The 27,883-nt window shown below is 29.9% G+C and overlaps 1 protein-coding gene across 2 annotated transcripts in view; it reads left to right on the top strand.

Annotated features, from left to right (window-relative positions):
• Window positions 1-27,883, top strand: part of LOC126747472 (scavenger receptor class B member 1-like) — a 129,057-nt gene that overhangs the window by 96,479 nt on the left and 4,695 nt on the right. For both annotated transcript variants that reach the window (XM_050456147.1, XM_050456139.1), the window contains 6 exons: window positions 12-175; window positions 17,755-17,899; window positions 23,137-23,337; window positions 23,403-23,630; window positions 23,689-23,982; window positions 24,935-25,060. In XM_050456147.1, the coding sequence (XP_050312104.1) occupies window positions 12-175; window positions 17,755-17,899; window positions 23,137-23,337; window positions 23,403-23,630; window positions 23,689-23,982; window positions 24,935-25,060 (1,158 nt within the window). The remainder of the gene's footprint in view (window positions 1-11; window positions 176-17,754; window positions 17,900-23,136; window positions 23,338-23,402; window positions 23,631-23,688; window positions 23,983-24,934; window positions 25,061-27,883) is intronic.

Raw genomic sequence — 27,883 nt, forward strand, 5'->3', positions numbered from 1 at the left:
TAATTTTTCAGAAAATAAAATTCGGTCCAGGAGCTGAAATTTTCTCGTTTTGGGAGAAACCACCTGTTGAGTTATTTTTAAAAGTCTACCTGTGGAATATTACCAACAGCGAGGAGTATATGAGCGGCAAAGATACCAAGTTGAAATTTCAAGAAGTTGGACCATACACTTATAGGTAAGAATTTTAATTTTTTGATCTATCAATGTAAAAAACATCCAGAATGTTTTTTTAATATGGGGCCAAGATTCAAGGGCCTGTTCCTTGGGCGGAATTAAGCAAAGAAGAAAACCTTAAAAAAAATGCTGAAATAGAGTTAAAAAAAGTAATAATACTTTATTAAGATAATTGGGTTTAGGTGTTATGGTATCTACAATAATGGTTTTTATTTTTTTATGTGAAAACTATGCAACTAATGAAAAATTACCTAAAGACCATATATGCTCTAAAAGAAATAAAGAATTCAAAACTATTCTTATTACAAGAAAAAGCAGTGACGTACTCTTTTCTTAAAAAAAAAATCAATTTCAAAGCCCGGATCATCGCCAATGACGAATATAAAAATTTAAATTGTGTATAGGATTCTTCCTATTTATTATCATTTAAATTAATAAATGATAAGATTGAAAATCGATAGATTGTTGAGTTGATTTTTTGAGATATAAATTTTGAGTCAAATCAGTATTTTCGAAAAATATTTTTTTTCTTAAATTCTTGTACGAATTTGGAAAAACCCTGAAATAGGTGTCCAATGAAATTGTCCATGGAATATGCGTTTAAATTTTCAAAGTGATATCTGGTCATTTTTTTGAGTTATGAATTTTGAGTCGAATAAATGGGAAAAAAAATCAATATTTTCGAAAAATATTTTTTTTTTAAATTCTTGTACGAATTTGGAAAAATGCTGAAATAGGTGTCCAACGAAATTGTCCATGGAATATGTATTCAAATTGTCAAAACGATATCTGGTCAATTTTTTGAATTATGAATTTTGAGTCGAATAAATGGGAAAAAAAATCAATATTTTCACAAAATATTTTTTTTCTTAAATTCTTGTACGAATTTGGAAAAACGCTGAAATAGGTGTCCAATGAAATTGTCCATGGAATATGTGTTCAAATTTTCAAAACGATATCTGGTCAATTTTTTGAGTTATGAATTTTGAATCGAATAAATGGGAAAAAAATCAATATTTTCGAAAAATATTTTTTTTCTTAAATTCTTGTACGAATTTGGAAAAACGGTAAAATAGGTATCCAACGAAATTGTCCATGGAATACGTGTTCAAATTTTCAAAACGATATCTGGTCAATTTTTTGAGTTATGAATTTTGAGTCGAATAAATGGGAAAAAAATCAATATTTTCGAAAAATATTTTTTTTCTTAAATTCTTGTACGAATTTGGAAAAACTCTGAAATAGGTGTCCAATGAAATTGTCTATGGAATAAGTGTTCAAATTTTCAAAACGATATCTGGTGAATTTTTTGAGTTATGAATTTTGAGTCGAATAAATAGGAAAAAAAATCAATATTTTCGAAAAAAAATTTTTACTTAAATTCTTGTACGAATTTGGAAAAACTCTGAAATAGGTGTTCAATGAAATTGTCCATGGAATATGTGTTCAAATTTTCAAAGTGATATCTGGTCAATTTTTTGAGTTATGAATTTTGAGTCGAATAAATGGGAGAAAAATCAATATTTTCGAAAAATATTTTTTTTCTTAAATTCTTGTACGAATTTGGAAAAACCCTGAAATAGGTGTCCAATGAAATTGTCCATGGAATATGTATTCAAATTTTCAAAGCGATATCTGGTCAATTTTTTGAGTTATGAATTTTGAGTCGAATAAATAGAAAAAAAAATCAATATTTTCGAAAAATATTTTTTTTCTTAAATTCTTGTACGAATTTGGAAACACGCTGAAATAGGTGTCCAATGAAATTGTCTATGGAATATGTGTTCAAATTTTCAAAACGATATCTGGTCAATTTTTTGAGTTATGAATTTTGAGTCGAATAAATAGGAAAAAAAATCAATATTTTCGAAAAATATTTTTTTTTCTTAAATTCTTGTACGAATTTGGAAAAAACGCTGAAATAGGTGTCCAACGAAATTGTCCATGGAATATGCGTTTAAATTTTCAAAGTAATATCTGGTCAATTTTTTGAGTTATGAATTTTGAGTCGAATAAATAGGAAAAAAATCAATATTTTCGAAAAAAAAATTTTACTTAAATTTTTGTACGAATTTGGAAAAACCCTGAAATTGGTGTCCAATGAAATTGTCCGTGGAATATGTGTTCAAATTTTCAAAATGACATCTGGTCAATTTTTTGAGTTATGAATTTTGAGTCGAATAAATAAGGAAAAAAATCAATATTTTCGAAAAATATTTTTTTTCTTAAATTCTTGGACGAATTTGGCAAAACGCTGAAATAGGTGTCCAATGAAATTGTCCATGGAATATGTGTTCAAATTTTCAAAACGATATCTGGTCAATTTTTTGAGTTATAAATTTTGAGTCGAATAAATGGGAAAAAAATCAATATTTTCGAAAAATATTTTTTTTCTTAAATTCTTGTACGAATTTGGAAAAACGCTGAAATAGGTGTCCAATGAAATTGTCCATGGAATATGTGTTCAAATTTTCAAAACGATATCTGGTCAATTTTTTGAGTTATGAATTTTGAGTCGAATAAATGGGAAAAAAATCAATATTTTCGAAAAATATTTTTTTTCTTAAATTCTTGTACGAATTTGGAAAAACTCTGAAATAGGTGTCCAATGAAATTGTCTATGGAATAAGTGTTCAAATTTTCAAAACGATATCTGGTGAATTTTTTGAGTTATGAATTTTGAGTCGAATAAATAGGAAAAAAAATCAATATTTTCGAAAAATATTTTTTTTCTTAAATTCTTGTACGAATTTGGAAAAACGCTGAAATAGGTGTCCAATGAAATTGTCTATGGAATATGTGTTCAAATTTTCAAAACGATATCTGGTCAATTTTTTGAGTTATGAATTTTGAGTCGAATAAATAGAAAAAAAATCAATATTTTCGAAAAATATTTTTTTTCTTAAATTCTTGTACGAATTTGGAAAAACGCTGAAATAGGTGTCCAATGAAATTGTCTATGGAATATGTGTTCAAATTTTCAAAACGATATCTGGTCAATTTTTTGAGTTATGAATTTTGAGTCGAATAAATAGGAAAAAAAATCAATATTTTCGAAAAATATTTTTTTTCTTAAATTCTTGTACGAATTTGGAAAAACGCTGAAATAGGTGTCCAATGAAATTGTCCATGGAATATGCGTTTAAATTTTCAAAGTAATATCTGGTCAATTTTTTGAGTTATGAATTTTGAGTCGAATAAATGGGAAAAAAAATCAATATTTTCGAAAAATATTTTTTTTTTTAAATTCTTGTACGAATTTGGAAAAACGCTGAAATAGGTGTCCAACGAAATTGTCCATGGAATATGTATTCAAATTGTCAAAACGATATCTGGTCAATTTTTTGAATTATGAATTTTGAGTCGAATAAATGGGAAAAAAAATCAATATTTTCACAAAATATTTTTTTTCTTAAATTCTTGTACGAATTTGGAAAAACGCTGAAATAGGTGTCCAATGAAATTGTCCATGGAATATGTGTTCAAATTTTCAAAACGATATCTGGTCAATTTTTTGAGTTATGAATTTTGAATCGAATAAATGGGAAAAAAATCAATATTTTCGAAAAAAAAATTTTACTTAAATTTTTGTACGAATTTGGAAAAACGCTGAAATAGGTGTCCAATGAAATTGTCCATGGAATATGTGTTCAAATTTTCAAAACGATATCTGGTCAATTTTTTGAATTATGAATTTTGAGTCGAATAAATGGGAAAAAAAATCAATATTTTCGAAAAATATTTTATTTCTTAAATTCTTGTACGAATTTGGAAAAACGGTAAAATAGGTATCCAACGAAATTGTCCATGGAATACGTGTTCAAATTTTCAAAACGATATCTGGTCAATTTTTTGAGTTATGAATTTTAAGTCGAATAAATAGGAAAAAAATCAATATTTTCGAAAAAAAAATTTTACTTAAATTTTTGTACGAATTTGGAAAAACCCTGAAATTGGTGTCCAATGAAATTGTCCGTGGAATATGTGTTCAAATTTTCAAAATGACATCTGGTCAATTTTTTGAGTTATGAATTTTGAGTCGAATAAATGGGAAAAAAATCAATATTTTCGAAAAATATTTTTTTTCTTAAATTCTTGGACGAATTTGGCAAAACGCTGAAATAGGTGTCCAATGAAATTGTCCATGGAATATGTGTTCAAATTTTCAAAACGATATCTGGTCAATTTTTTGAGTTATGAATTTTGAGTCGAATAAATGGGAAAAAAATCAATATTTTCGAAAAATATTTTTTTTCTTAAATTCTTGTACGAATTTGGAAAAACGCTGAAATAGGTGTCCAATGAAATTGTCCATGGAATATGTGTTCAAATTTTCAAAACGATATCTGGTCAATTTTTTGAGTTATGAATTTTGAGTCGAATAAATGGGAAAAAAATCAATATTTTCGAAAAATATTTTTTTTCTTAAATTCTTGTACGAATTTAGAAAAACTCTGAAATAGGTGTCCAATGAAATTGTCTATGGAATAAGTGTTCAAATTTTCAAAACGATATCTGGTGAATTTTTTGAGTTATGAATTTTGAGTCGAATAAATAGGAAAAAAAATCAATATTTTCGAAAAATATTTTTTTTCTTAAATTCTTGTACGAATTTGGAAAAAACGCTGAAATAGGTGTCCAATGAAATTGTCTGTGGAATATGTGTTCAAATTTTCAAAACGATATCTGGTCAATTTTTTGAGTTATGAATTTTGAGTCGAATAAATAGGAAAAAAAATCAATATTTTCGAAAAATATTTTTTTTCTTAAATTCTTGTACGAATTTGGAAAAACGCTGAAATAGGTGTCCAACGAAATTGTCCATGGAATATGTATTCAAATTGTCAAAACGATATCTGGTCAATTTTTTGAATTATGAATTTTGAGTCGAATAAATGGGAAAAAAAATCAATATTTTCGAAAAATATTTTTTTTCTTAAATTCTTGTACGAATTTGGAAAAACGCTGAAATAGGTGTCCAATGAAATTGTCCATGGAATATGCGTTTAAATTTTCAAAGTAATATCTGGTCAATTTTTTGAGTTATGAATTTTGAGTCGAATAAATGGGAAAAAAAATCAATATTTTCGAAAAATATTTTTTTTTTTAAATTCTTGTACGAATTTGGAAAAACGCTGAAATAGGTGTCCAACGAAATTGTCCATGGAATATGTATTCAAATTGTCAAAACGATATCTGGTCAATTTTTTGAGTTATGAATTTTGAGTCGAATAAATAGGAAAAAAATCAATATTTTCGAAAAATATTTTTTTTCTTAAATTCTTGTACGAATTTGGAAAAACCCTAAAATAGGTGTCTAATGAAATTGTCCATGGAATATGTATTCAAATTGTCAAAACGATATCTGGTCAATTTTTTGAGTTATGAATTTTGAGTCGAATAAATGGGAAAAAAAACAATATTTTCGAAAAATATTTTTTTTCTTAAATTCTTGTATGAATTTGTAAAAAGGCTGAAATAGGTGTCCAACGGAATTATCCTTGAAATATGTGTACACATTTTTAAAATGACATGTAGGCGAAATTATAAGTTACGCAGATGATACCGTAATACTCTATTATAGGATAAACTTGGAACGGTCTAAAAACTGAAGCAGGAAGTGACTTTTTAAATACTTTGAAGCAAATAAATTATCACTTAATGTTAATAAAATAAAATACGTAAATTTCTTTCTATACAAAAAAAACAGGCGACAATTAGATCCTTTACAAGTAAATCGATTTAGTTATAGCCTTGTAGAGGGGGTGGGATAAGGGACTGTCACCTAAGACAATTAAATTAAAGTAATTTAAGTAATTTAAAGTTTTTCAACTCAGTTACTTCACGCGGAAAGAAAAATAATGAACATACGACAGTTATATTCATTTCCTTTTTTAATGAACGTAAAAAAAATAAATTTCTCTCGAACAACCCTAATCTACTAAAAATCAAAAAAATTGCCAAAAAAGCCACTGGTCAGACATTTTAAACATATCTCACCAAAACTCTTCAATATACTACCTATAACCCTACAAGATAATATGCCATATAGGTTTTTTTAAAATGATCATATTGCAAAAAACCGAAAGATCAATATTTCATAATTTGGTGAAATAACTCTTGAAATGTATTTTATGTATTAATTATCTCCATCGGAGTTATTAACTTTTAAATAAAATGTTAGGCTTAAGTAATACTAATCTCTATTGTCTCCTTGTCAAATGTGACTTGTTAAGAATTTCACAAACAAGTGGCAAATTAGTGCACCTTATGTGAAGACCCCTTTTATTGCCCTTTTCCGTTGACGTAATTTCTAGACATCTTTAAATTAGCATATAAAGATATATTTATTAATTTAAGTATATTTGAGCCTATGTTGGTCCGTTTTTAGTTTCGCTTATATAAGAATAAGAAAACTTAATTAAAGGTTCAGGTTCAATTAGGTAAATTCTATTTTGGAAATCGCAATATTTTTAACGTACTTTAATAATATTATATGAAATAATATTATGCTTTCCTATGTTACAACAGTTCATTCCTAAATGTATATTTTACAATATAGTAAGAAATAATAATATATATATAGTTATTGCTTATCGTATGCAGAAACAATAGTAATAATCACAGGTCGGTTGCACTTCTTCGCCGATGCTCCACTTTGACTAATTAATAAAAAATGCCGTAATACGGAACACCAAAACATCAAACAAAAAAAAATCATAAGGAACCCGGTTATTCAACTTTAATAAAATGACCATGAAATAATAAGTTCAAGTGCAAACCTCGTGTTAACGTTATGCAGTGGTTTTTAAATAGTGAGAGTGGTAGTTACCTCACCGCATACCCGCGGAATTCCTTAAGTGGTTATTACCAAACCTTAATCTTCTAGAATCTTTTCGGTTCCATAACAATTTATTAGAGATTTACTGCAAAATCAAAAGTCTATATTTCCATTAAATCCCCTTACTGTTGTCGATAATTTATCAATAAATGAACTAATCCAATTATCCCAAGAAAGAGTTCAAGGTGGATAAGCCGGTATTTATCGGCGCCCCAACCGGCGGCAAATTCGAACAATCTAGAAGCGAATTGCAAATATAGACCAGGCGAATTAGCTCAAATTTAATCAAAAAATGCACAAATTGCTATCCGAAAACTGACTGTTGGAGTTGGTAGATGGGTTCATAACGAGTGAAAAAAACGAAAATCCAACAATGGGGTAGTAGGGGGTTGTTTTGGGTGAAAAGGGGTGGAAAAATATTCTTTTGCAATTTCCGGCGAAAATTGACGTCCAATTGAAAAATATTCAATTGAAAAGTTGTAGATCATAAGAAAATCTATAATTTTTGTAGAGGTCACTTTTGAACATAACCTTAAAATAGCCAAGATAAATGCGAAAAACCGTTTTTTTTTTTCGTTTTTTAATTTTAAATTTTTTATTTTTACAAAAATAGTTCAATCTTTGTAAAAATTTGTGAAAATATACCTTTGTAGATCTTAAATAACCTCAATTCTTTTCAGATTGAAATATTAAAAACTTTCGGAGATATGCGTTTTTTTCGGAAAAAAACGTTTTTTTTTAAATGAAAATTGTACTTCAGAAAATCATGGTACAGGGCTCATCCGGGGCTCATTTTTTTTGTTTTCACATGTACTTTCTTATGAAATAAAGAAACTATATACTTTCTATTTGAAAAAACGTCGAAAAATGCAAAAAAAGTCAAAAATATTTTTTACAGCAATAAAATTTTTAGAAATTGTTAATTATTTATTTAAATTAGTTAAAAAATCAAAAAACAGATTACACCATTCGATTCTAGGGAAAAAAAATACAAATGAAACTATGTATCATTATTTTACCGGAAACTTAATTGGGCACAGTTGGACTTTGTACACCGTGTAAATACAATCACATTCTTACGTATTTTTTCGATTTTCATAGAAAATAATTGTTTTTCGAAAAAAATACAAGAGACAAAAATTATTTAAAATCAAATTGTCTACAACTTTTGTTTAAAACATTTTTTGCAAAAATCATTAATTTGTCAGTTTTAACAAAAAAACATGAAAAAAAGTCAAAAATCGTTTTTAACATTGTAAATTTTACAGTTATTCTTAATAATTTGTTTGAATTTTTATAAAATTAAAAAAAATAATTACATAATTTAATTCTACAGGAAAAATTACGTTTATACATTCAATGAAAGTGATATGCATCATTGTTATTGCAAAAATAACAGTGAATCTCGAACAATGTTCTTAATTAATTAAAATCATGTCGATATATTCTGGAGTTATTGGAACTGAATCAATAAACTGTCACCATGCATACGAGATAGGAATGAAATCTGTTGAATCAATAGTAGGAAATAATTTTGAACAAGTAACATTTACGAGAAAAAACAGAGTTTTGTCGCTGAAAAACGTTCAGTCTGCAATCAAAGTGAATGACGAGATTATCCCAATAAATCCGCTGATTTTATTTCAACGTTTATGTGTCAATATCAATAGTACAGCTGATATGAGAAATTATTTAAAGTTTGAACTTGCTCCATTTCCACTTTCATTGTTTACAGAAAACGGCTTTCGGAAAAATGTCAAATCGCAAATGTTTGATCATTTAACCAACATCGAAGCTTTAGCAAATACAGATAATGCATTTTATGTTATCGACGGTGGATTTCTTTTACACAAAGTTGTGTGGCAGAAGAATGATACTGTTGAGGTCATCGTTGAAAAATATCTCTTTTCTTTATACGCAAAAATTATGCAAACAATATGTGTATTGTGTTTGATGAGTATCCAGACAGTGACGATGAAAACTCAGCTGCATGTGCGATAAAAACTATTGAACGTTTACGACGAAAAAATACGTCGAGTTATCCTTCTTTTCATATTGAACCACAAACTAAAATAACAATTGTACAAGACAAGATTTGTCGATTGACAAAAATAAAGTTGAATTAATAAAGAGGTTGTCTGCAGCCTTTCTTAAATTAAATTAATAAAAAGTCAATATATTGATTTATTAGTTTTATTACAGCAATGTCAAAAATCTTGCAGTTTATTTTTTAAAAGCAGGATCACAAAATGTAAGTGACTGCTTATATTCATCAAATAGTTTCAACTTCTTAAATTACCGTTCAATTGTTGTATTCTTACACTGTTTCACCGGTTGCGATTCAACGTCTGCGTTTGCTGGAAAAGGAAAGAAGAAAACAGTCGAGTCGCTCATGAAAAATACAAATTTAGCTGAACTAGTACAGCCTTTTTATGAACAGAATTCTGATCCAAAGCTTATTGCTCGAAATGGCTGTGTATTGATTGCATCTATTTACAATTCAACTAAATCAACCTCATCTCTGGATGATTTGCGATTTCAGCGGTACCACGTATAGACTGCAAAATCTACGTTTCAATTGGAAAAGTTACCTCCAACTGTTGGAGCAGCTAGCCAGCACTGTTTTAGAACGTATTATCAACTGCAAACCTGGCTGGGATATGAATTAAGCGCTACCAAATGGGGCTGGAAGGAAGTAGTTGATGATACTTCTAAAATACTCGTGCCTCGCTTCACTGACATCGCAGTCATACCTGAAGAGCTGTTGAAAAAAATCTCGTGTAATTGTAAAACAAGCTGCTCAACAAATAGATGCGGATACCGCAAACACGGATTAAAATGCACGGTATTATGTGTAAAATGTCAGAATTCAGATAGTTGTTGTAACACTGAAATAATTGTGGAAGATCTAAATGATTCCGAAGATATTTCTTATGAATTAGAGCAGCCAAGTATTAATTTGGATCCAGAATGTGAAGAACAATTCAGTGATATTGAAGAAGAGTATGAAGATGAAGGAAGCACGGAATTCAATGAAAGTACGGATGATGAGCAAGAAATTATGATTTTGTCTAAAAGAAAAAGATTGATGTAATTTTGTAATATTCCATAATGTAAGCTGTGATACGCTACATATAATAAAAATCTAGTTTTGTATAAAAATAATAAAATTTTCTTTTGTACTTTCTTCTGTAGAATTAAATTATGTAATTAGTTTTTTTAATTTTATAAAAATTCAAACAAATTATTAGGAATAACTGTAAAATTTACAATGTTAAAAACGATTTTTGACTTTTTTGCATATTTTTTTGTTAAAACTGACAAACTAATGATTTTTGCGAAAAATGTTTTTAACAAAAGTTATAGACAATTTAATTTTAAATAATTTTTGTCTCTTGTATTTTTTTTTGAAAAACAATTATTTTCTATGAAAATCGAGAAAATACGTAAGAAAGTGATTGTATTTACACGGTGTACAAAGCCCAACTGTGTCCAATTAAGTTTCCGGTAAAATAATGATACATAGTTTCTTTTGTATTTTTTTCCGTAGAATCGAATGGTGTAATCTGTTTTTTGATTTTTTTAACTAATTTAAATAAATAATTAACAATTTCTAAAAATTTTATTGCTGTAAAAATCATTTTTGACTTTTTTTGCATTTTTCGACGTTTTTTCAAATAGCAAGTATATAGTTTCTTTATTTCATAAGAAAGTACATGTGAAAACAAAAAAAATAAGCCCCGGATGAACCCTGTACCATGATTGTCTGAAGTACAATTTTCATTAAAAAAAAAAAAACGGTTTTTTCCGAAAAAAACGCATATCTCCGAAAGTTTTTAACATTTCGATCTGAAAAAGATTGAGGTTATTTAGGACCTACAAAGGTATATTTTCACAAATTTTTACAAAGATTGAACTATTTTTGTGAAAATAAAAAATTAAAATTGAAAAAACTAAAAAAAAAACGGTTTTTTTGCATTTATCTTGGCTATTTTGAGGTTATGTTCAAAAGTGACCTGTACAAAAATTATAGATTTTCTTATGATCTACAGTTTTTCTATTGAACATTTTTCAATTGAACGTCAACTTTCGCCGGAAATTGCAAAAGAATATTTTTCCACCCCTTTTCACCCCCCCAAAACAACCCCCTACTACCCCATTGTTGGATTTTCGTTTTTTTCACTCGTTATGAACCCCTCTACCAACTGAAACAGTCAGTTTCCGGATAGCAATTTGTGCATTGTTAAAGTCTAATTCGCCTGGTCTAATATTAATTATCGGCATTTTTGCTTTTATTTCCGAAAGGGTACGCACAGCTCATGAGCTGAAATTAATAAATTGCATATATAATGTATAGTTTGGCGCAGGATATTGTGATAATTTTGAAATTGCTTGATCGCTCCGAATAATGCGTGAAAAAAACTGTATGGAATGAACAACAATTTTGTAACAGGTGAAATGGATTGGGTGTTGAAACTTTGCTTTAATTTCGTTGAACCGATCTAGGACCTTTTTTTTGGTTTACTATTGCACATATTTTAAATGAAAGGATATTTGAGAAGTGAATAAAATTTAATAAAACGTAAATGGAAGTGTTTATTTATGTACGTGTGAAAATGTGTGACTTTAGATTTGAATGTAGCCTTGTTATAATCATTTTTTAGCAGGAAGAAGTTTTTTGGAAAAGCTGTTTTAACTTGCCGTATTTAGATTCTCTGATCACAGCTTGTTAACATTTTTAAATAAGGATTTTGTTTTTATTTAGTAATTTAATACCTGTAAGAGTAAGCCGTTTTATGCTAGATGAATAAATGATACTCAAAAAACTTTCAAATAAATTGTTAGTACAACATTTTTAAAAGGCCCAACTTACTGCAAAAAGGGTAGAAAACTGACCTTTTTTGTAAAATATTTAAAAAAATTTCAAGTATTTTTGAATCCTGATTTTATTTTATGAGTTTCCTTTTATTACTTCTATTACTAAATAATAACATATAGAATAGGAAGAAAAATGTTGTATTTGATTTTCTTTCAGTGAATGACTACATATAAAGTGTGTCAGATATTTAAAAAAAAATTAATTTCATTGGGAGTAATTAAAGCTGGTTCAATAATAGTTTCCAGTAACTCAAAATACATTTCTCCCAATTAAATTTCCAGGTAAAAAATATGGTTGCCCAATATGCCAGCCCATACATTTAATTTTTCGGGATATTGGATATGTACTTCTCTAAATAATCTAGGGTTGAAATGCGACAAATACAGGGTCCGGCAAAATGATCTCTCACATTTTCATTTTTTAATAAAAACGCCAATGTAAATGCTATTTATATTTTATTTTTATTAACTAAAAATATATGGTATGTCATTTTGTTTTTATTAAGTTTTGAAAATTACAGAGTCCAAGTGGCGACCATTTCTTTCGACACACATTCGAAGCTGATTTCTGAAAGTTTCCATTACTCGAGCAGTAATTTGAGGCGATATTCCTGTAATTTCTTGGCGTATTGCTGCTTTCAATTCGTCAATGGTTCGGGGATGATGTTGAAAAACCTTCTCTTTCAGGTAGCCCCCAAAGGAAAAAGTCGCATGGGGCAAGATCGGGTGAACGCGCAGGCCACCCAACGTCTCCACGTAACGAGATTACGCGTCCTGGAAACATTTCCCTTAACAAATCCATTGTCCTTCTGGTCGTATGAGCTGTAGCCCCATCCTGTTAAAACCACACATCCGGATGTTCAAGTTCCCTATAGTTTTGGTTCCAAAAAATTACGTAGCATGTCGACATATCGATCAGCAGTTACGGTAACCGTTACCCCTCCTTCTTCAAAAAAATAGGGACCCCAAACACCAAAAGAACCAACAGCACACCAAACAGTAACACGTTGGCTGTTAAGTGGCCTTTCATAGTGAAAATTCTGCTTGTTCACACAGCCAGACAAATGGAAATGAGCCTCGTCTCACTCGTTATTAAAAGCGCATTTTGTGGGACGTTTTGAAGAATATCATTGGAACATTCTCGGCGATTTTCCCAGTCTCGTTCACTAAATTCTTGCACGATTATCATTTTGTATGGGTGGAACTTCAGATCGGTGTGCAAAATTCTTCTCACAGACCGATCTGACAAACGCAAAGCAGAGGCATGTTTAACGGCTGAACGTCTAGGAGATCGTTCAACTGCTTCTCTTACAGATGCAATGTTTTCAGGTGTCCTAACACTTAAAAAATTAAATTACCAATAAAAACGTACTAATATTTATATTTAATTTATTTCTAATCAATTAAATGTTGAAAATGCCGTCCTCCATACAACTTCCATACAAAATTAGAGACATGTAACATTTCAGGTGTAATTTGTTAGCAAACGTCGCAAATCTTCTAAAGAATTAGGCTATATAGCATAAAATTTTGATTTAAAATGACCTTACAAAAAAAGTCAGTGGGTGACAAATTAGGAGATCTGGCAGTCCATTCAGTTAGACATTTCCGTCCGATACACCTTCCAGTAACATTTTCATCCAACAATTGCCTTACAGGAAACGCATAATGCAAACAAACATTAAAATAAATTCTGGGTTGCCAATAATTCGTTCAATGGTTATTAGCATCCTCCTGTTTAATTTTCTGCTTTCTTTGAGTTCTTGCACTAGTTTAATTTTGTATGGATGAAACCTATGTTTTTTAAAAGTCTCGTGGAACACCTGATATTTCCACTCACTTTCTTTGTACTGAGTGTGGGAGCGATTGCCCTATGAACCAAAACTGCAAGTGTTCTACGGCTTAATTTAAGACTAGATTTATCACATTTCTAGATTTGTTTGCAACTGAGCCTGGTTCACGAAATGTTTCCATTAAATTAATGACGTACGTATAAGTTAATTGTGCATCTGGATATAACTCATTGTAGAACAATGCAGTTGCTCTTGCACAATCATTATTTTTAAAGAATAATTTGAACTCTTTCTATAAGTTATTTTAAATTAAATATTTGGCCAAAAAATAGGGCAAAACTTAATATTCTCATACAGTCAGTTTAGCCAATGCCAAGGGTAGACTAATAAATAGGCATATTTTGTACAGCATGTAACATTCCAAAGTACTGTTGTAATAATATTTGCTATTGTTTTAGGTATTAAGACTAGTAAGCATAAATGTAATGAGTAGAGTACATGAAATAAAAATTGACAAATTTGTTTAATATTAGATTTCTTATAAAAAACAGAAGGGCTTTAAAAAGGGTTCTCTTTAAAAGGAAGCTGCATGTATTTGCTTTGTTTTTTTGTGCTTTGAGACAAATTAGGAGGCAACCAGATATAAGTAAGCTATTGAATGTTATAGATATCTAAAGCAAGATATCATAAATTATTATCGTTAAATACATATATATTTATTCAACGATTTTTTAGTTAATTTTTAGTTTTCGTACATTTATCAGTACATTTATATGGTCAAGAGATGGTTGAGTTATTAAATTGTACGTATATCATATACGATTTTGTTTACAAAAGGGGAAAAATTTCGGCAGTTTAAAAAATAGATACGGGATTTATATTTCTAGTTTTTCAACTCGATCACTACACCTCTAATATTTGATGAAATTGTTCTGAAAAAATCACTGTTTTTCCTCCATAATATCCAATCTAATCACGCTGTTTGTATACTAAATATCTATTTATAAAATTATATCAAATTTAAATAAACAGTGTTATTAAATTGAATATTGAATATATATTTTCTGCAAAAACATTGTTTTTCATCAACATAATCCTTACCTCCCCCACCCACCCCAAATGTTTGCCCAGTAAGAAATTCTTTTGAAAAATCACTGTTTTTCATCCATAATATCCAATCTAATAACACTGTTTTTGTATTTTATATTTATTAATATACATATATATAATTGTATAAAATTTAAATAAACAAACTCTGTTATTAGAATAGATATTAACGACGAAAGCAGCTGTTAGTCATGCGTATTATTTTGGAAAACAATGATTTTTTTAAAACAATTCCTTACTAATAAGTTATGTAGGGTGGGTGGGGGGCTAAGGGTAGGATTAATTAAAAACGTTTTTTTTTTTGCAGAAAATAATTGCCTGAGAAAAAATCCTTTGTAAAAAAATTTAAGGTGATCTATAGTTTTTGTATCTATCTTTTCTCACATAACCTTGAGGTTTTTGAGTAAAACGTGAAAAAACCGTATTTTATGTCTCAAAAGCAAGGCGTATCGTATTATGTTACCAGTAAAGTTATTTAAAAAATAAATCTTATTCCATTAAACGTATTTTATAAACGTCTTTAAATAATATACAATAGACCATACGGAAACGTTTAATTTTTATGAAATAATAATTGTATATTATTAACATGTAATAAACTTTCTTGTTAAACAAGAATAAAACAACATAATATTAAATTCTTCAACGAATATCATACGGACATTTTATCTGATATTTATATTTGAAGTGCAACCAAAAATGCACATCTAGTGTAAGCCAAAAATAAACGCTTATTTAACCATCGTGCGTTGCTTGGGATCCTTCCTTAAAATAATAAAATTAATAAAAGGTGAACAAAAAAATTATAGCGGTTTAATATAATAAAAATTCTTTTTTTTTAAATAATTTGTTAGATTCCAATATTTTTAGGTGACTTCAAAAAACGTGTTGTTTAAATGATCCATACTTTAATAAAGAAATAATAATGTGATGAAAAAAGTGTCTTAATTTCAGTTTGAATTATTATAGAGTAAATAAAATGATGTTGTCTTTATGTAAGGAATACATAGTTTCCAGATGGTCCAGTAAAAATGGATATAGAAAAAATCGATGTTCATTCTTCCCGATCTAAGTTTTGATGATGATGATGATGATGATGATGTTTTTTGTATGTTAATTGTTAAATGAGAGGAAAAAAACGCAATTTCCATATTATCCAAACAGTAATAGTGAAATGAAAAACTAAGTATCTTGAATAGTAGCGAAAAAGTTCAATTTTCTTTGTTATTGTACCTAATTTTGTAAACTACAGAAAAACAGTTTCCAAATATGCTTAGTTAAAAAGTCTCCTATGTCAGAAATGTCTTCTAATTTCGACATTATTTTGCACCTTTTAACTTAATATTTCAAAAGGTTTTCGTTATCTTCAAAACCGACAAACCTATTCAATTCATTATATGTTAAATTGCAATTATCGCGTGACGTCACAGCATACACAGAGTTGATTGCCCGTATTTAAATTGAAAAATTAAAAACATGTATTTTTTATACTTTTAGAACTATATATTAAAAGAAAATCAAAAATAGAAAACTTCCTCTGTATAAACTAAGGATAGAAAGTCAAAGTTCAGTTTTCTTGCATACAGTGTGGCCTAAATTGGGTGTACATGTATGGGTATCTTGCAACTATTCCTCGAAAAATAAAACTCCGAGAAAAATAAACTATTTAATGTTTTGACGTAAACATAAAATATTTTCATAAAGTGTTATACATCATTTTAAAGGGACAAAAAAGATCTTTTTAATTTAGCAAAAAAACAAAATGGCCGCCATAAGAAAAAAAGAAGTTGAGGATGGAATCTCAGAACCGAAACGTCGAAAACAAAAACTGAATTCAGGTATGCGTTGTCCTTAAAAAGTTGTCCTAATAATGTTTTTACAGATTTTAAAAATACGTTGAAATAAAAAAAATACAGCCCTTTTTCAAAAATGCAACTTTTTGATTTTTTCCAAATATTTCAAAATTGGAAAAAGATAAAATCGTTCTGAAAGCGGCACTTAATTGGTAACTAAATTGCCTACAACTTTCCCTATTTAACCAATTTTCTATCTTTTATAGTTTCCAAGATACCCATACATGTACACCCAATTTGGGCCACACTGTATATCCTCATCTTAATCTAAGCAATTATGATCCTTTCCAAAATAATCATTCTATATTTGGAACCTGGAAGACAATCAATAAATGATCGAAACGTTGCTTCACATGTAGGAGTATCTTCTACTTTCCATTCTATTTTCCAGTATTTCCGCTCTACTTCTTAAAATTGATTTAACCATACATTTTCAGGAAACATTCATCTTTTCAGTTTTTTTCTAACACTTCCAAAGGCCTAAAATTACATTTGCACAAATAACATTCTATGGATGGATTTGGCACTGAACTTTTGAATGCACTTTGTTGATGCTATCACCCTTTTCTCTTAATCTATATTCTTTACTGTGACATCTAGCAGATAACCTCACTTATTACTTGCAGATCAATTGTAGCGCAATATCTCTCAAAAGATTTAAGCCTATAATTTGTCAGATAGATTTAGTTACTTATTTAGACATTTAGACTTATTAGAGACAATCGTTTTCTGGAATCTAGTTCTCTCGACTCAACGTCATTTACTTTAGACATTGAATATCTCTTAATGCAACGATTTGATAAGGCTTGAGAAAATCTTAAAAGTAATTAATTTGTTAAATGATTCTTTTACAGTTGGGTTTGTTGACACCCACAGTTCGTAGGGCGTGACTCTTTCGTAATCACTCATTAGTTCGAAAACCCATAACCCCCCACTAATATCCAAAATTTACAAAATTCTGGATAGGATACTTTAACGAAAACTATGGAAAAACACACTAATGTAAAATACTAATCACTCAATCCCACATCTAAGCATCAATACACATTATACTTCTCTACTAAGCTTTAACGATATAGCACTTATGAACATATAATTTGGATTACAGAGAGTACATGACACATGAAAATGTGACCTTTAATGACAACGGCACGCTCAGTTCGATACCAAATCATCCGCTAGTATGGGAGCCAGCATTGTCAAATGGCCATAAGGAAGATGACCTGCTTATCTTGCCGAATATTGCGTTATTGGTAAGTAGATAATCATTGATTAAATATTAATTTCTTTTTAAAGTTTAAGAAACCTATTCAACTGCAAGTAGATAAACAAATATCAAGTTCAAGACGTGTGTTGCTCGCGTACAACTGCTCTTAATATAGTAGATATGTGCATTGTAGACCATCAAAGTCAAGCGCGAACATAAAGCAGTTGAAGTTTTATTATATCTACTCTAGTCAATTTTACTTTCGCTGATGAATTTGGTAATAAATAAATTGCTTTGTGGATAGTGTTTTACGTCACTGATGGTATTAGGTAACCCGTCATAATCGGAATTTTTCTATTAATTTTTTTTTGCAGAATTACTATTTTGCCATGTGTTTATTTCAGAGATTTCTTTGTTCACTTCATGGCAGTGCAATAACAATGAAGAAGCAAACATTCTCTCTTTAGATCAATTGCCTAATTTAATCATATAAAAGCATATATCTTCTGTGGATGACATAATATCATAGGTGCTTTGATTTATTTAATTTTTAATATTCGTTTGAGGTGATATTTGAAAATAGTAACCGTGGAAATAGAGATATTCTTGTGATCCTAGTTTTTCGAATATCTTCTAAGATGATTCATTTACCATATACATGGTGTTTATTAATCGAGTGTCGATAATACGGGGTATGAATTCTGTAATAAATAATAGGTATTTCTGAGCTATAGGGAGTTAAAGCTTTATGGAAAAAAATAACATTTTTATCATAATTTTCATATCACTTTTAGATATATTTTTTAAATGTTGTAAACATCTTTTAATCTAATTAATTCAATAAAAATTTTGAATATTGCTTCACTCATACTTTTTTAACTTCATAATTTTGAAAATTAACGTTAAAACAGCTTTCTATTAAATTTATAAAAGGGCCTTTAGGTGCAACTATGAACCAAAGCGATAATATTTGCATCTGGGTGCAACGCGCTACGTGCATTTTAATCTAAGAAATGTCGCAACTTGTGCTGCTTTTTCTAATAAGTAATGCATTTGTACGCATAGCTTCGTATCTAATTTTTTTTTTGTCGATTGCCTTAATTTGGTTAAGGTCAGCTTTAGAATCGATTGGTTATAATTTTCTCATAAGTTATTGCGCATAATGCGTGTTATGGCCGTTCCATTAATTTTGCGATTGAAAATTGGGACGTGCCGTTAAAAAAATGCATTCAACATTCAACAGTCTATATAGTTGTTGAAACTTTGTAAATAAAATTGTATTACAATACATTTAAAGGTTTTACAAAAGAATAAGAGGAAAAGTTTGAGACAGAGTGAAGAAAGAGGTTAACGAATAGTAAGTACATTAAATGATGTCAGGGCAGTTGAAAGGTGAAAGCCAAGATAAATAAGAGTTAAAAATATGGATGACATCAAAAATTAGTATCGAGGAAAGGAGGAGGAACAAAGGCGAAAGCTGGATGCCATAGGGTCAAGGCAACTAATAATATTATCAAAAATATAATGGTGACATCCATCAACCAGCCTTGTAAATACAATTAAAATGTGACGTTGTTGACAAGTGACAGGCTTGTATATACCACATTAAAACGCGGTGTTGCACAACTTTCTATAGATTTTTGCTCGAATATTTAGTACAATGTAAAGCTGTTTAAGGGCCAAATTATGGACCGGTTGGTAAAGTGTCTGGAAAAATTATCCTGCTGGTAACATTAAAAATTGAATTATAAACTTCTTGTTTGTCTTACCAGCGGGATAATTATTGCTTACCAGTAGAATAAGTTAACAACAGGAAAAACCAGCGTTAAAAGATTTATTAGGAAATTTATAACCTCAAATTTTTCAAAGAGTTTGAGCTTGCATAGTTTTGCAAGAAATTTGTGTATAATATTCTAAATTTTGTTCTTAATCTGTATTGACTATGACTATATTGTTATTCTTCATCTCTCTTTATTTAATATGCCCGACTTAAGGTTACACCCTTCCCTCAGCTGCCCTTCTTTGCTATAGCCAGCACTGTTATGTGACTAAGAAATGAAAAGAAATACATCTAAGAAATCCCATATAAATTTATTATATATGTATATGTATTTAAATACCAGCCACCAATTTTAAATATTTCCTGTTTGTTTTTGGCTGCTTTTTTCTTAGAATTTTTTATACCCTCATACTTTGTTCGAAGATTATTCAGGGTTCGAACCACCCCTGACACAGGGTTTGTTACATTAAACTCGGCTGTAAATTTTTCCCAGGCCTAATCTTTTTCTTTCCAAGATGTTGCATCAGTCTTTTTTGATTCAATTATACCCGCATATTGACTTACTAAATTACAGAGAAAAATAACTTCTTTTTCAGAAAAGTTTACCGACCTCTTTTTTTATCAGGTTATTGAGACAACCTCTAAAAAAATAATGTTAAAAAAATTATTAAAATTCTTCCAAATTCACTGCACAGTATACAGTGTCTAAAAAGCTGTGTACTGTGATTCACTGGCAAATCTCTAGTGGGATACTTACAATTAGCAAAAATGCAAATAGGGATTAATACTAGTACTAACAGAAAGAATATAGGATTTGGCACAAAACAAGTATACAAGTACCTATTAATATATTAATATAATAATCATAACTATTATCACAAATTAAAAACCAAACACTTCCATTATTTTTGTTTATCTTATTTATTTTTGTCAGCACGGGATTCATAACCCTAATCTTTCTTTTTTTATTAAGATTATTGTACCAACAATTATGTTGTACACCTGCCAAATTGTAAACCTTCTGCTACTTAACAACAGTTTAAAATTTTATTCATAATTCCTCCTACAGCTATTGGTAGGTTTACCGAGAGGATAGAATTTATCTGCCTGGTAACACACAGGAACTTTACAAGCTGGTCCGTAATTTGGCCCTAACGCCACTTTGTGATCTGTTAAATCTTGGCGAAAATAGATAAATCATATAATTCCTCCACTCGCTGATATAGAACAATATGTGGCAACAGTGGAAAATTTGTATAATTTTAAAGGAAATAGATTTTCCTTTAAAATAGCTCCTTACAATTTTTCTCATAAAGTGGAGAGTTTTTGGAAAAAAATGAGATAATTATGCCAGACACCCCTAGATTCTTTCACTTAATTTTGATGCAAGTGCCCGTTACCTTAGTATCTACTGTCTTGCATTCTCTGAATTTTCTCTAACAGCTTTATTTTCTAGGAAAAACTGTAAAGAGATTTTTTGAAGAAAATTGAATTTCCTTTAAAAAATCCTTGTACAATTTTTCCCTGAAAGTGGATAGTTTTTGAATAAATGAAGAAACGTATGCCAGGCACCCCTACTTTTTCCACTTAATTTTGATGCAACGACTCGTTTCTTTAATAAATGAACGTGTGGCAACTTATCTTTTATACCATTTTAAAGGAAATTGAATTTTTCTTTAAAATCCCTCTACAATTTGTCTCGGAAAATGAATAATTTTGAAGAAAATGAAAAAATGTAAGCCACCCTAGACATCCTAGTTTTTTCACCTAATTTTGATGCAACTGCTCGTTACCTTAGTGTCTAATGTCTTGCATTTTCTGAATTTTCTCAGGACAGTTGCCATTTTCTAGGAAAAGCTGTAAAGAGATTTTTTGATGGAAATTTAATTTTCTTTAAAAAATCCTTCTACAGTTTTTACCTGAAAATGGATAGGTTTTGAGAAAATGGGGAAATTTAGGCCAGGCACCCCGAGTTCTATTACATAATTTTATGGAACTACTTATTCTTTTAATAGATGAAAATCCCGTAACACGTATTTTATATTTTATTAAAGCAAATTGAATTTTCTTTAAAAAACCCTTCCACAATTTTTCCCTAAAAATGAATAGTTTTGGAGATATTTAGGAAATTTAGGCCAGGCACCCCCAGTTCTTTTAATTAATTTTGATCCAACTGCTCGTCCCATTAATAAATGAAAATGCGGTAACATGCATTTTATATTTTATTAAAGGATATTGAATTTCCTTTAAAAAATCCTTCTACAATTTTTCCCTGAAATTCGATAGGTTTTGAGAAAATGGGAAAATTTAGGTCAGACACCCCTAGTTTCTTCCAGTGAAATGTGAAACAATATATTTAATATTTTATTAATGCATTTCTTATGTATCAAGTAAATTGACGAATGATTTTCAAGAGGTGAAGGCCTGGAAGACTTCCAAAAGTCTGGAAATCGAAAAACATAACGGGAATGTTTAAAAATTAATAAACCTACATGGACTCTAGATTATTACTAAAAAAATGCCTTAAAACTGTTGGAACTTGGGGAATGTTTGGCCCGCTTTGTGTTCACATATTTCTGGAATTTTCAAAGAGATTTGAAGTTATTTTGTCAGTTTGGTCGCTATTTTTTATGTTAAATTTCTTCTCACTATTTGAAAAACATTCATTCGATTATTTTAAGTTTGTTGAATTCAGTATTTATTTATGTCTTTCCGAGATTTTCAAATTTCAGATTTTTTATGTGATTCCAGTAATTTTTGCCATTTAAAATAATTTTTTACATCTTCCAGTCATTTAAAATCATTTTCGGTTCAATCGATTTACCTTTACCAAGCTTATGTGTTCCAGGTTTTATTTAAATATATTTTATATAATTCCAGGAATTTTACGAAACTTTGGTATATATTCCAGGCATTTGAAGTAGTTTTGTATTATTGAATTAACGCTTCACCTCTTTCAAACATATAGGCGCACGTTTTGAAGTGTTTCATACTTTTCAAATAAGTTTTTGTTTGATTCCAAATATGCGACCCATTTTTGAATGTCTTTTATGTATTTAAAATTATTTTTTACCTCTTCCAGGCATTTCAATTGAAATCACAACTTACTTCTAGACATTTTGATGTGTTCCAAGCTTTAAAAAAGAAATACTTTATTCCAAGAAGTTGACTTATTTTTTGTTTTGCAGGTATTTGAAATATTCTTCCACGCCTTTCTTAAAGTCAAAGAATTCATTCATAACTTTTAAAAATTTAGAGAGATTCTCTTAAAATCTACAGTACTATTCAAATAAAGGTAACTGATAAAGTACTATTCAAATAAAAGGTAACATTACAATGTTTTATCCTACACATGAGCCCAAATCCAGCAATTGAAAATATCAAACTCAGACAGCCCTCATTATAATTTTAAAATAATATGAACAAACGTGTATTTCATGATTTTTAAGTCCATTGTCAACATAATTAACACATCATTGAATTCCGAATTTTCATTATTGCAGAGTATAGCGGATGTAGTATCGCAGAAAAGTATTTTCACCCGCCTAGGACTAAATGTGATCATCAGACAAACAAATTCTCAGCCCCTGGTCAAAATGACCGCCAGGGAGTTTATGTTCGGATACAAAAGTGCACTGATGACTTTGGGAAACACTTTTATGCCCTCGTGGGTTTACTTTGACAAGTTGGGACTCATTGATAGAGTGAGTGAAACTATTTAAAAGAGTCTGCAATAAATAACTTATCTGAAAAATGTATTGTTGCTTAGATGTACGAGTTTAGAGGAGATTACGAAACGGTGTTTACTGGTACAAAACACGGTCTCGGTAACATTGGACTGGCGGATACGTACAATGGGGCCAGCAAACTTCCGCAATGGGACAGTCCCTGTGGTGACATCACCAACTCTTCGGACGGTACTAAATTCCCAGGATACATAAAACCGAACGATACTCTGCTGTTTTTCCGCAAGAGCATGTGCAGGGCTAAAGCATTGGTAAAAATTTCGTTATATATATTTTTTTTAATATAAAAAGTTTAAATAATTCTTTTAGGTCCATGTAAACGATACCAACTCTGACGGATTCAATGCGTATGTTTACCACTTTGCCAATGATACGGACGATAACGGACGTATTCACCAGAAAAATCGTTGTTTTTGTAAAGAAAAAGATATTAACCAGTGTAAACCGAATGGTCTGTTAGACGTTAGGGGATGTTATTATGGATTCCCGATCGCACTAAGCTATCCGCACTTCTATCAGGGTGATCCCGTTCTTTTTGATAAAGTCGAGAGTGGATTGAATCCTGATCCAGAAAAGCACAGGAGTTTCTTTGTTATAGAACCTGTAAGTAATTGCTTGTTTTTTTTTATAAATTTGAATATCTTAAAATTCACTAATTTTTAAAGGAGTTAGATAATGTTTTACAAAATTTATCAAGAATTTCCCTCTGTATCTTTCAGGCATTTAAAATAATTGTTCTTTTTATAAAATGGTAATAATTTTTCATTTCTCAAACTTTTCGATTGATTTTTCTTCTCCCAGCAATTTAACGTAATTTTCTATTAAATTTTTTCCATTTAATTCCAGATATTTAAATTATTTCTAAAAAGAAAGTCGTGTTTATTCCAATTTTTTTATTTTGAACTTTTTACGTCATTTTTATCCTTCTTAGGCATTTTTTACATGTCCAGGTTGATACATCACATGTTTGCATATTTTTTCTAGGTTTTTAGGCTAAGTTATGTGGAGTAATTTTAAATATTTCTCAATAATATAAAAAAAAATATTTTTTTCACATTATTACAAAACCTCAAGTCTCATAAGCAATTGTCCTGATAGACAATACTGGTAAAATACTAATTTAGACTAATAATAATAATTATACTAACTTAGATATTGAACCTAAAAAATGGATCATATATAAAATTATTTCTCAAAAAATGCTCCTTCTTTGAGTAAAAATTCCATTTAACTACCACAAAAAGTTTTCCAAAAATATCTTAATCTTGGTGCCTAAAACCGATATTTTAGGGTAGAAAACTCAAATTTTACTATGTTTTTTTAAATTGATGTAATATTTACTCTTTTCATTGCTACTTATCATATTCTCATGATTTTTTTTTTATTCTATTTTCTTAGCAAGATTTCCTTCCAAAGCTTCTGAACTAATAGTTTCTCGGATATGGTATCCAACCCAACTTTAGTGAAAGATTATATATATTTAAAAAATCATTTAAAAATAGGAAATCCTCTATCAAAATAGCAACATGTAAAACGAAAAATACTTTATTTTCAGAATTCTGGAACACCATTAAATTTGGCAGTAAGATACCAAATCAACATGGCACTTGGTAACCTTCAGAATATTGCCAATAGCGAAAAATTCAGCAACATGGTCTTGCCAATGTTGTGGATCGAAATCGTAAGTAATTTTTGACATTGAATTTGAATTTACTTCTTGAAGTAATATCATTAAGTTTAAGTCGCCACATCAACGCATTTTGAAAATTGTATACAGATTGGCGAATAGATCACTAAACAGTGGCGGCTCGTGGTAAAAATTTTAGGGTGTTCTGCAATTATTATTAGCAAAAAAAAAGTGAATTATTTTTATACTCGTATATTCTTCCTATTTTTTATAAATTAAGTCTATTCTTCGTTCTTTCCTGGTGGCAAACTTTGTTATAACTTTTTCATTAAAATTGTTGATTTTAGAGATAAACTTTTTTTCGATAGATAGCATGGAAAGTGCTGTTAAACGATCTTCGGTCATTGAATTTCTAAGAAATGTTTTGACTCTTTTTAATGTTGAAAAACATCTCTCCGCCTCTGATGTCGTCATGGGAGTAGTTACCACAATTTCCAATCATTTTTTTGTCTCCTTCAACGTATTTCCTAAATTGTTGGTTACTAAAAATTTTAGAAGAGGTAGTGCGCCATTTAATGTCCTGCAATCATTTCTTAAATATAGACTAGATAGTTCAGTTCGTAAACGTTCTTTATCAAGCATGGGATAAAAGGTACATACGGAAGTGAGCTTATCTTCAGGAAATTTGCCACAATATTCTCCATGCAAAGCATTCGGAAAAGAAAAGTGATGCAACTACTAGATGTTCTTTAAATTGAAATCTATCTTTTGCGCAATTTGGCTGTTATTTGGGCATTTTCGTTTGTTTTCTGGTGGCTCATCGCTAATTATATTTGTTGCCTCACTAATAACGTTATCAATATTATTTCGAACTTGAATGATAAAGCGTTCAAAATTTTCTTGAAAAGGTCTGATTTTAAAGTGCCTTTGGTATAAAACGAAGAAAGATCTTCATATAATTGAGGATTCTTCCTTAAAATAGACGAGCATGATTTCTTGTTTTTGTTAAATATAAAAGATGTAGTGTCGCATCCCGAAACTGCATGCAAAAACAAAATCTTGTCTTTTACTGGACCAAGGCAATTTTGTAATTTTGATATGTTCGTAAACCTATCATGAGTTCCAGCTTTGCCAGGACGAAGCAAATACAAGTTGGTTTTGTTGGAGTGGTGTAGAGCCAAAACCATGATATCAGTATCTTCCGAAACAGGTGTTACAAATTCATGTTGATAGCACAGCTTTACAGCCGTTAAGCAAATTAAAACATCTGCATCTCTTTTAGCCTGATAAACAGTTATTCCTTTTTCATGAAAGCAGAGCAATGAACTTTTTTTTATTTTCACTGTTTTTTAAAAACTCATCTTGCGTGCAAGGAATTGTGGTATCTGGAATAATAAGATCAACGACACGGCTTTGTTTTGATCGTGATTTTTGTAGCAGACCTTTAGTCGAAATACGTGTTTCGTCGATAACGCAGTTTGCACGATAACAATGTAGTATTACATAATTTACATATTATCCACATAGGTCTTTATAGGTGGCGGGCGTTTGCCAGACTAACTTATGTAAAAGAAAACCACCATCTAAAAGATAAAGAGTGTTCTTGGGCGCGTGCTGTTCTGGTGGCGAAATAGAATCAAATTCTTTTAATAGCTGTGATTTTGTAACACTTCTTCTTCACTGCCCCGTTCTTATTTATTTCTATGAAAGTCTTGAAAACATGTTTTATTTTTAGTTAAGCAGAGAGGCACGTTGCAAACGCTGCAAACCCATTCCGTTCTGACTTGGTTCTTTTTGGTGCTACAGTTAGCACATCGACGTCGAGTACCACGTTCAGGTTGATGTGTCGAACCTTCAAATCGGACTTCTTCGGAAACATATGGTTTATTTTTCTTTATAGCAATAGTTTCAAAACTTGAAGCAGATCTTTTTCTAGCCACGAGAGCTTCTGCTACAAGTCCTTCTATTATACTTCGTCGGAAATCTTTCATAGAAAGAGGTGGAAGCTGCAGTCCCTTATATAATACAAAAGCATTAACATCTGCAGCGTCCAGAAAAAAAAAGAAAATTCGATGCCACCATTTATGACTTTTTCGATCTATTTTGTAGTAAGACAAATTTTGGTCGAACTTGTCAACAAAATTCATATTTGCATTGTAGTCAGCAAGTGCCTTTGGACAGGGTACTTTGTTAATTGATCCATCCTTTTCTTTCCGGTTCACTTCAAGCATATCACGTGGATCGTGGAAGTTGGACAAAAGAAAAACGGAACGCTTATCCTTCCATTTAATGACCGATAAATCACTATTGCTCGTAAACCACTCCATTTCACCTCTTTTCATGTTCTTATCAGCTTTAAAATTCGGTATATGTCGCCTAGAAGAATTAACAGTGCCGCAGGCATGTATATTCATATTCTTTAGATCTTCCATAAGTTCTACCCCGTTAAAAAAATTGTCAAAGTAGACAAGGTGGTTTTTATTTTCTAGCCCTTCACATAGCTGTTTGACAACTCTTGACCCTAAGTTCTTCTCGGCATTACCACTTGGCTTTCCTGTATAAATATCAAATTTTAGACAATATCCGTTTTTATCTGCCAGTACCCACACTTTATACCCTCTTTTAGTGGGCTTCTTTGGCATATATTGTTTGAGGGAGCTTCTCCCTTTAAATTTTATCATAGATTCATCTATGGCAACTTCACGACTTGGCAGCATGCATTAGCCAAAAGCCTCTGCCATAGAAATCAACAATGGCCTTACTTTATATAGTTTGTCGTAATTTGCTTCCCCTTTTTTTGCCATCAGTGAATTGTCGTTCAAGTGAAAGTTACCAAGCAGCCAACTAAAACGCTTCACTGACATTAGATTACTTACA

This window comes from Anthonomus grandis, chromosome 2 (assembly GCF_022605725.1).
Source record: "Anthonomus grandis grandis chromosome 2, icAntGran1.3, whole genome shotgun sequence".
In the NCBI taxonomy this organism is placed as follows: Eukaryota; Metazoa; Arthropoda; class Insecta; order Coleoptera; family Curculionidae; genus Anthonomus; species Anthonomus grandis.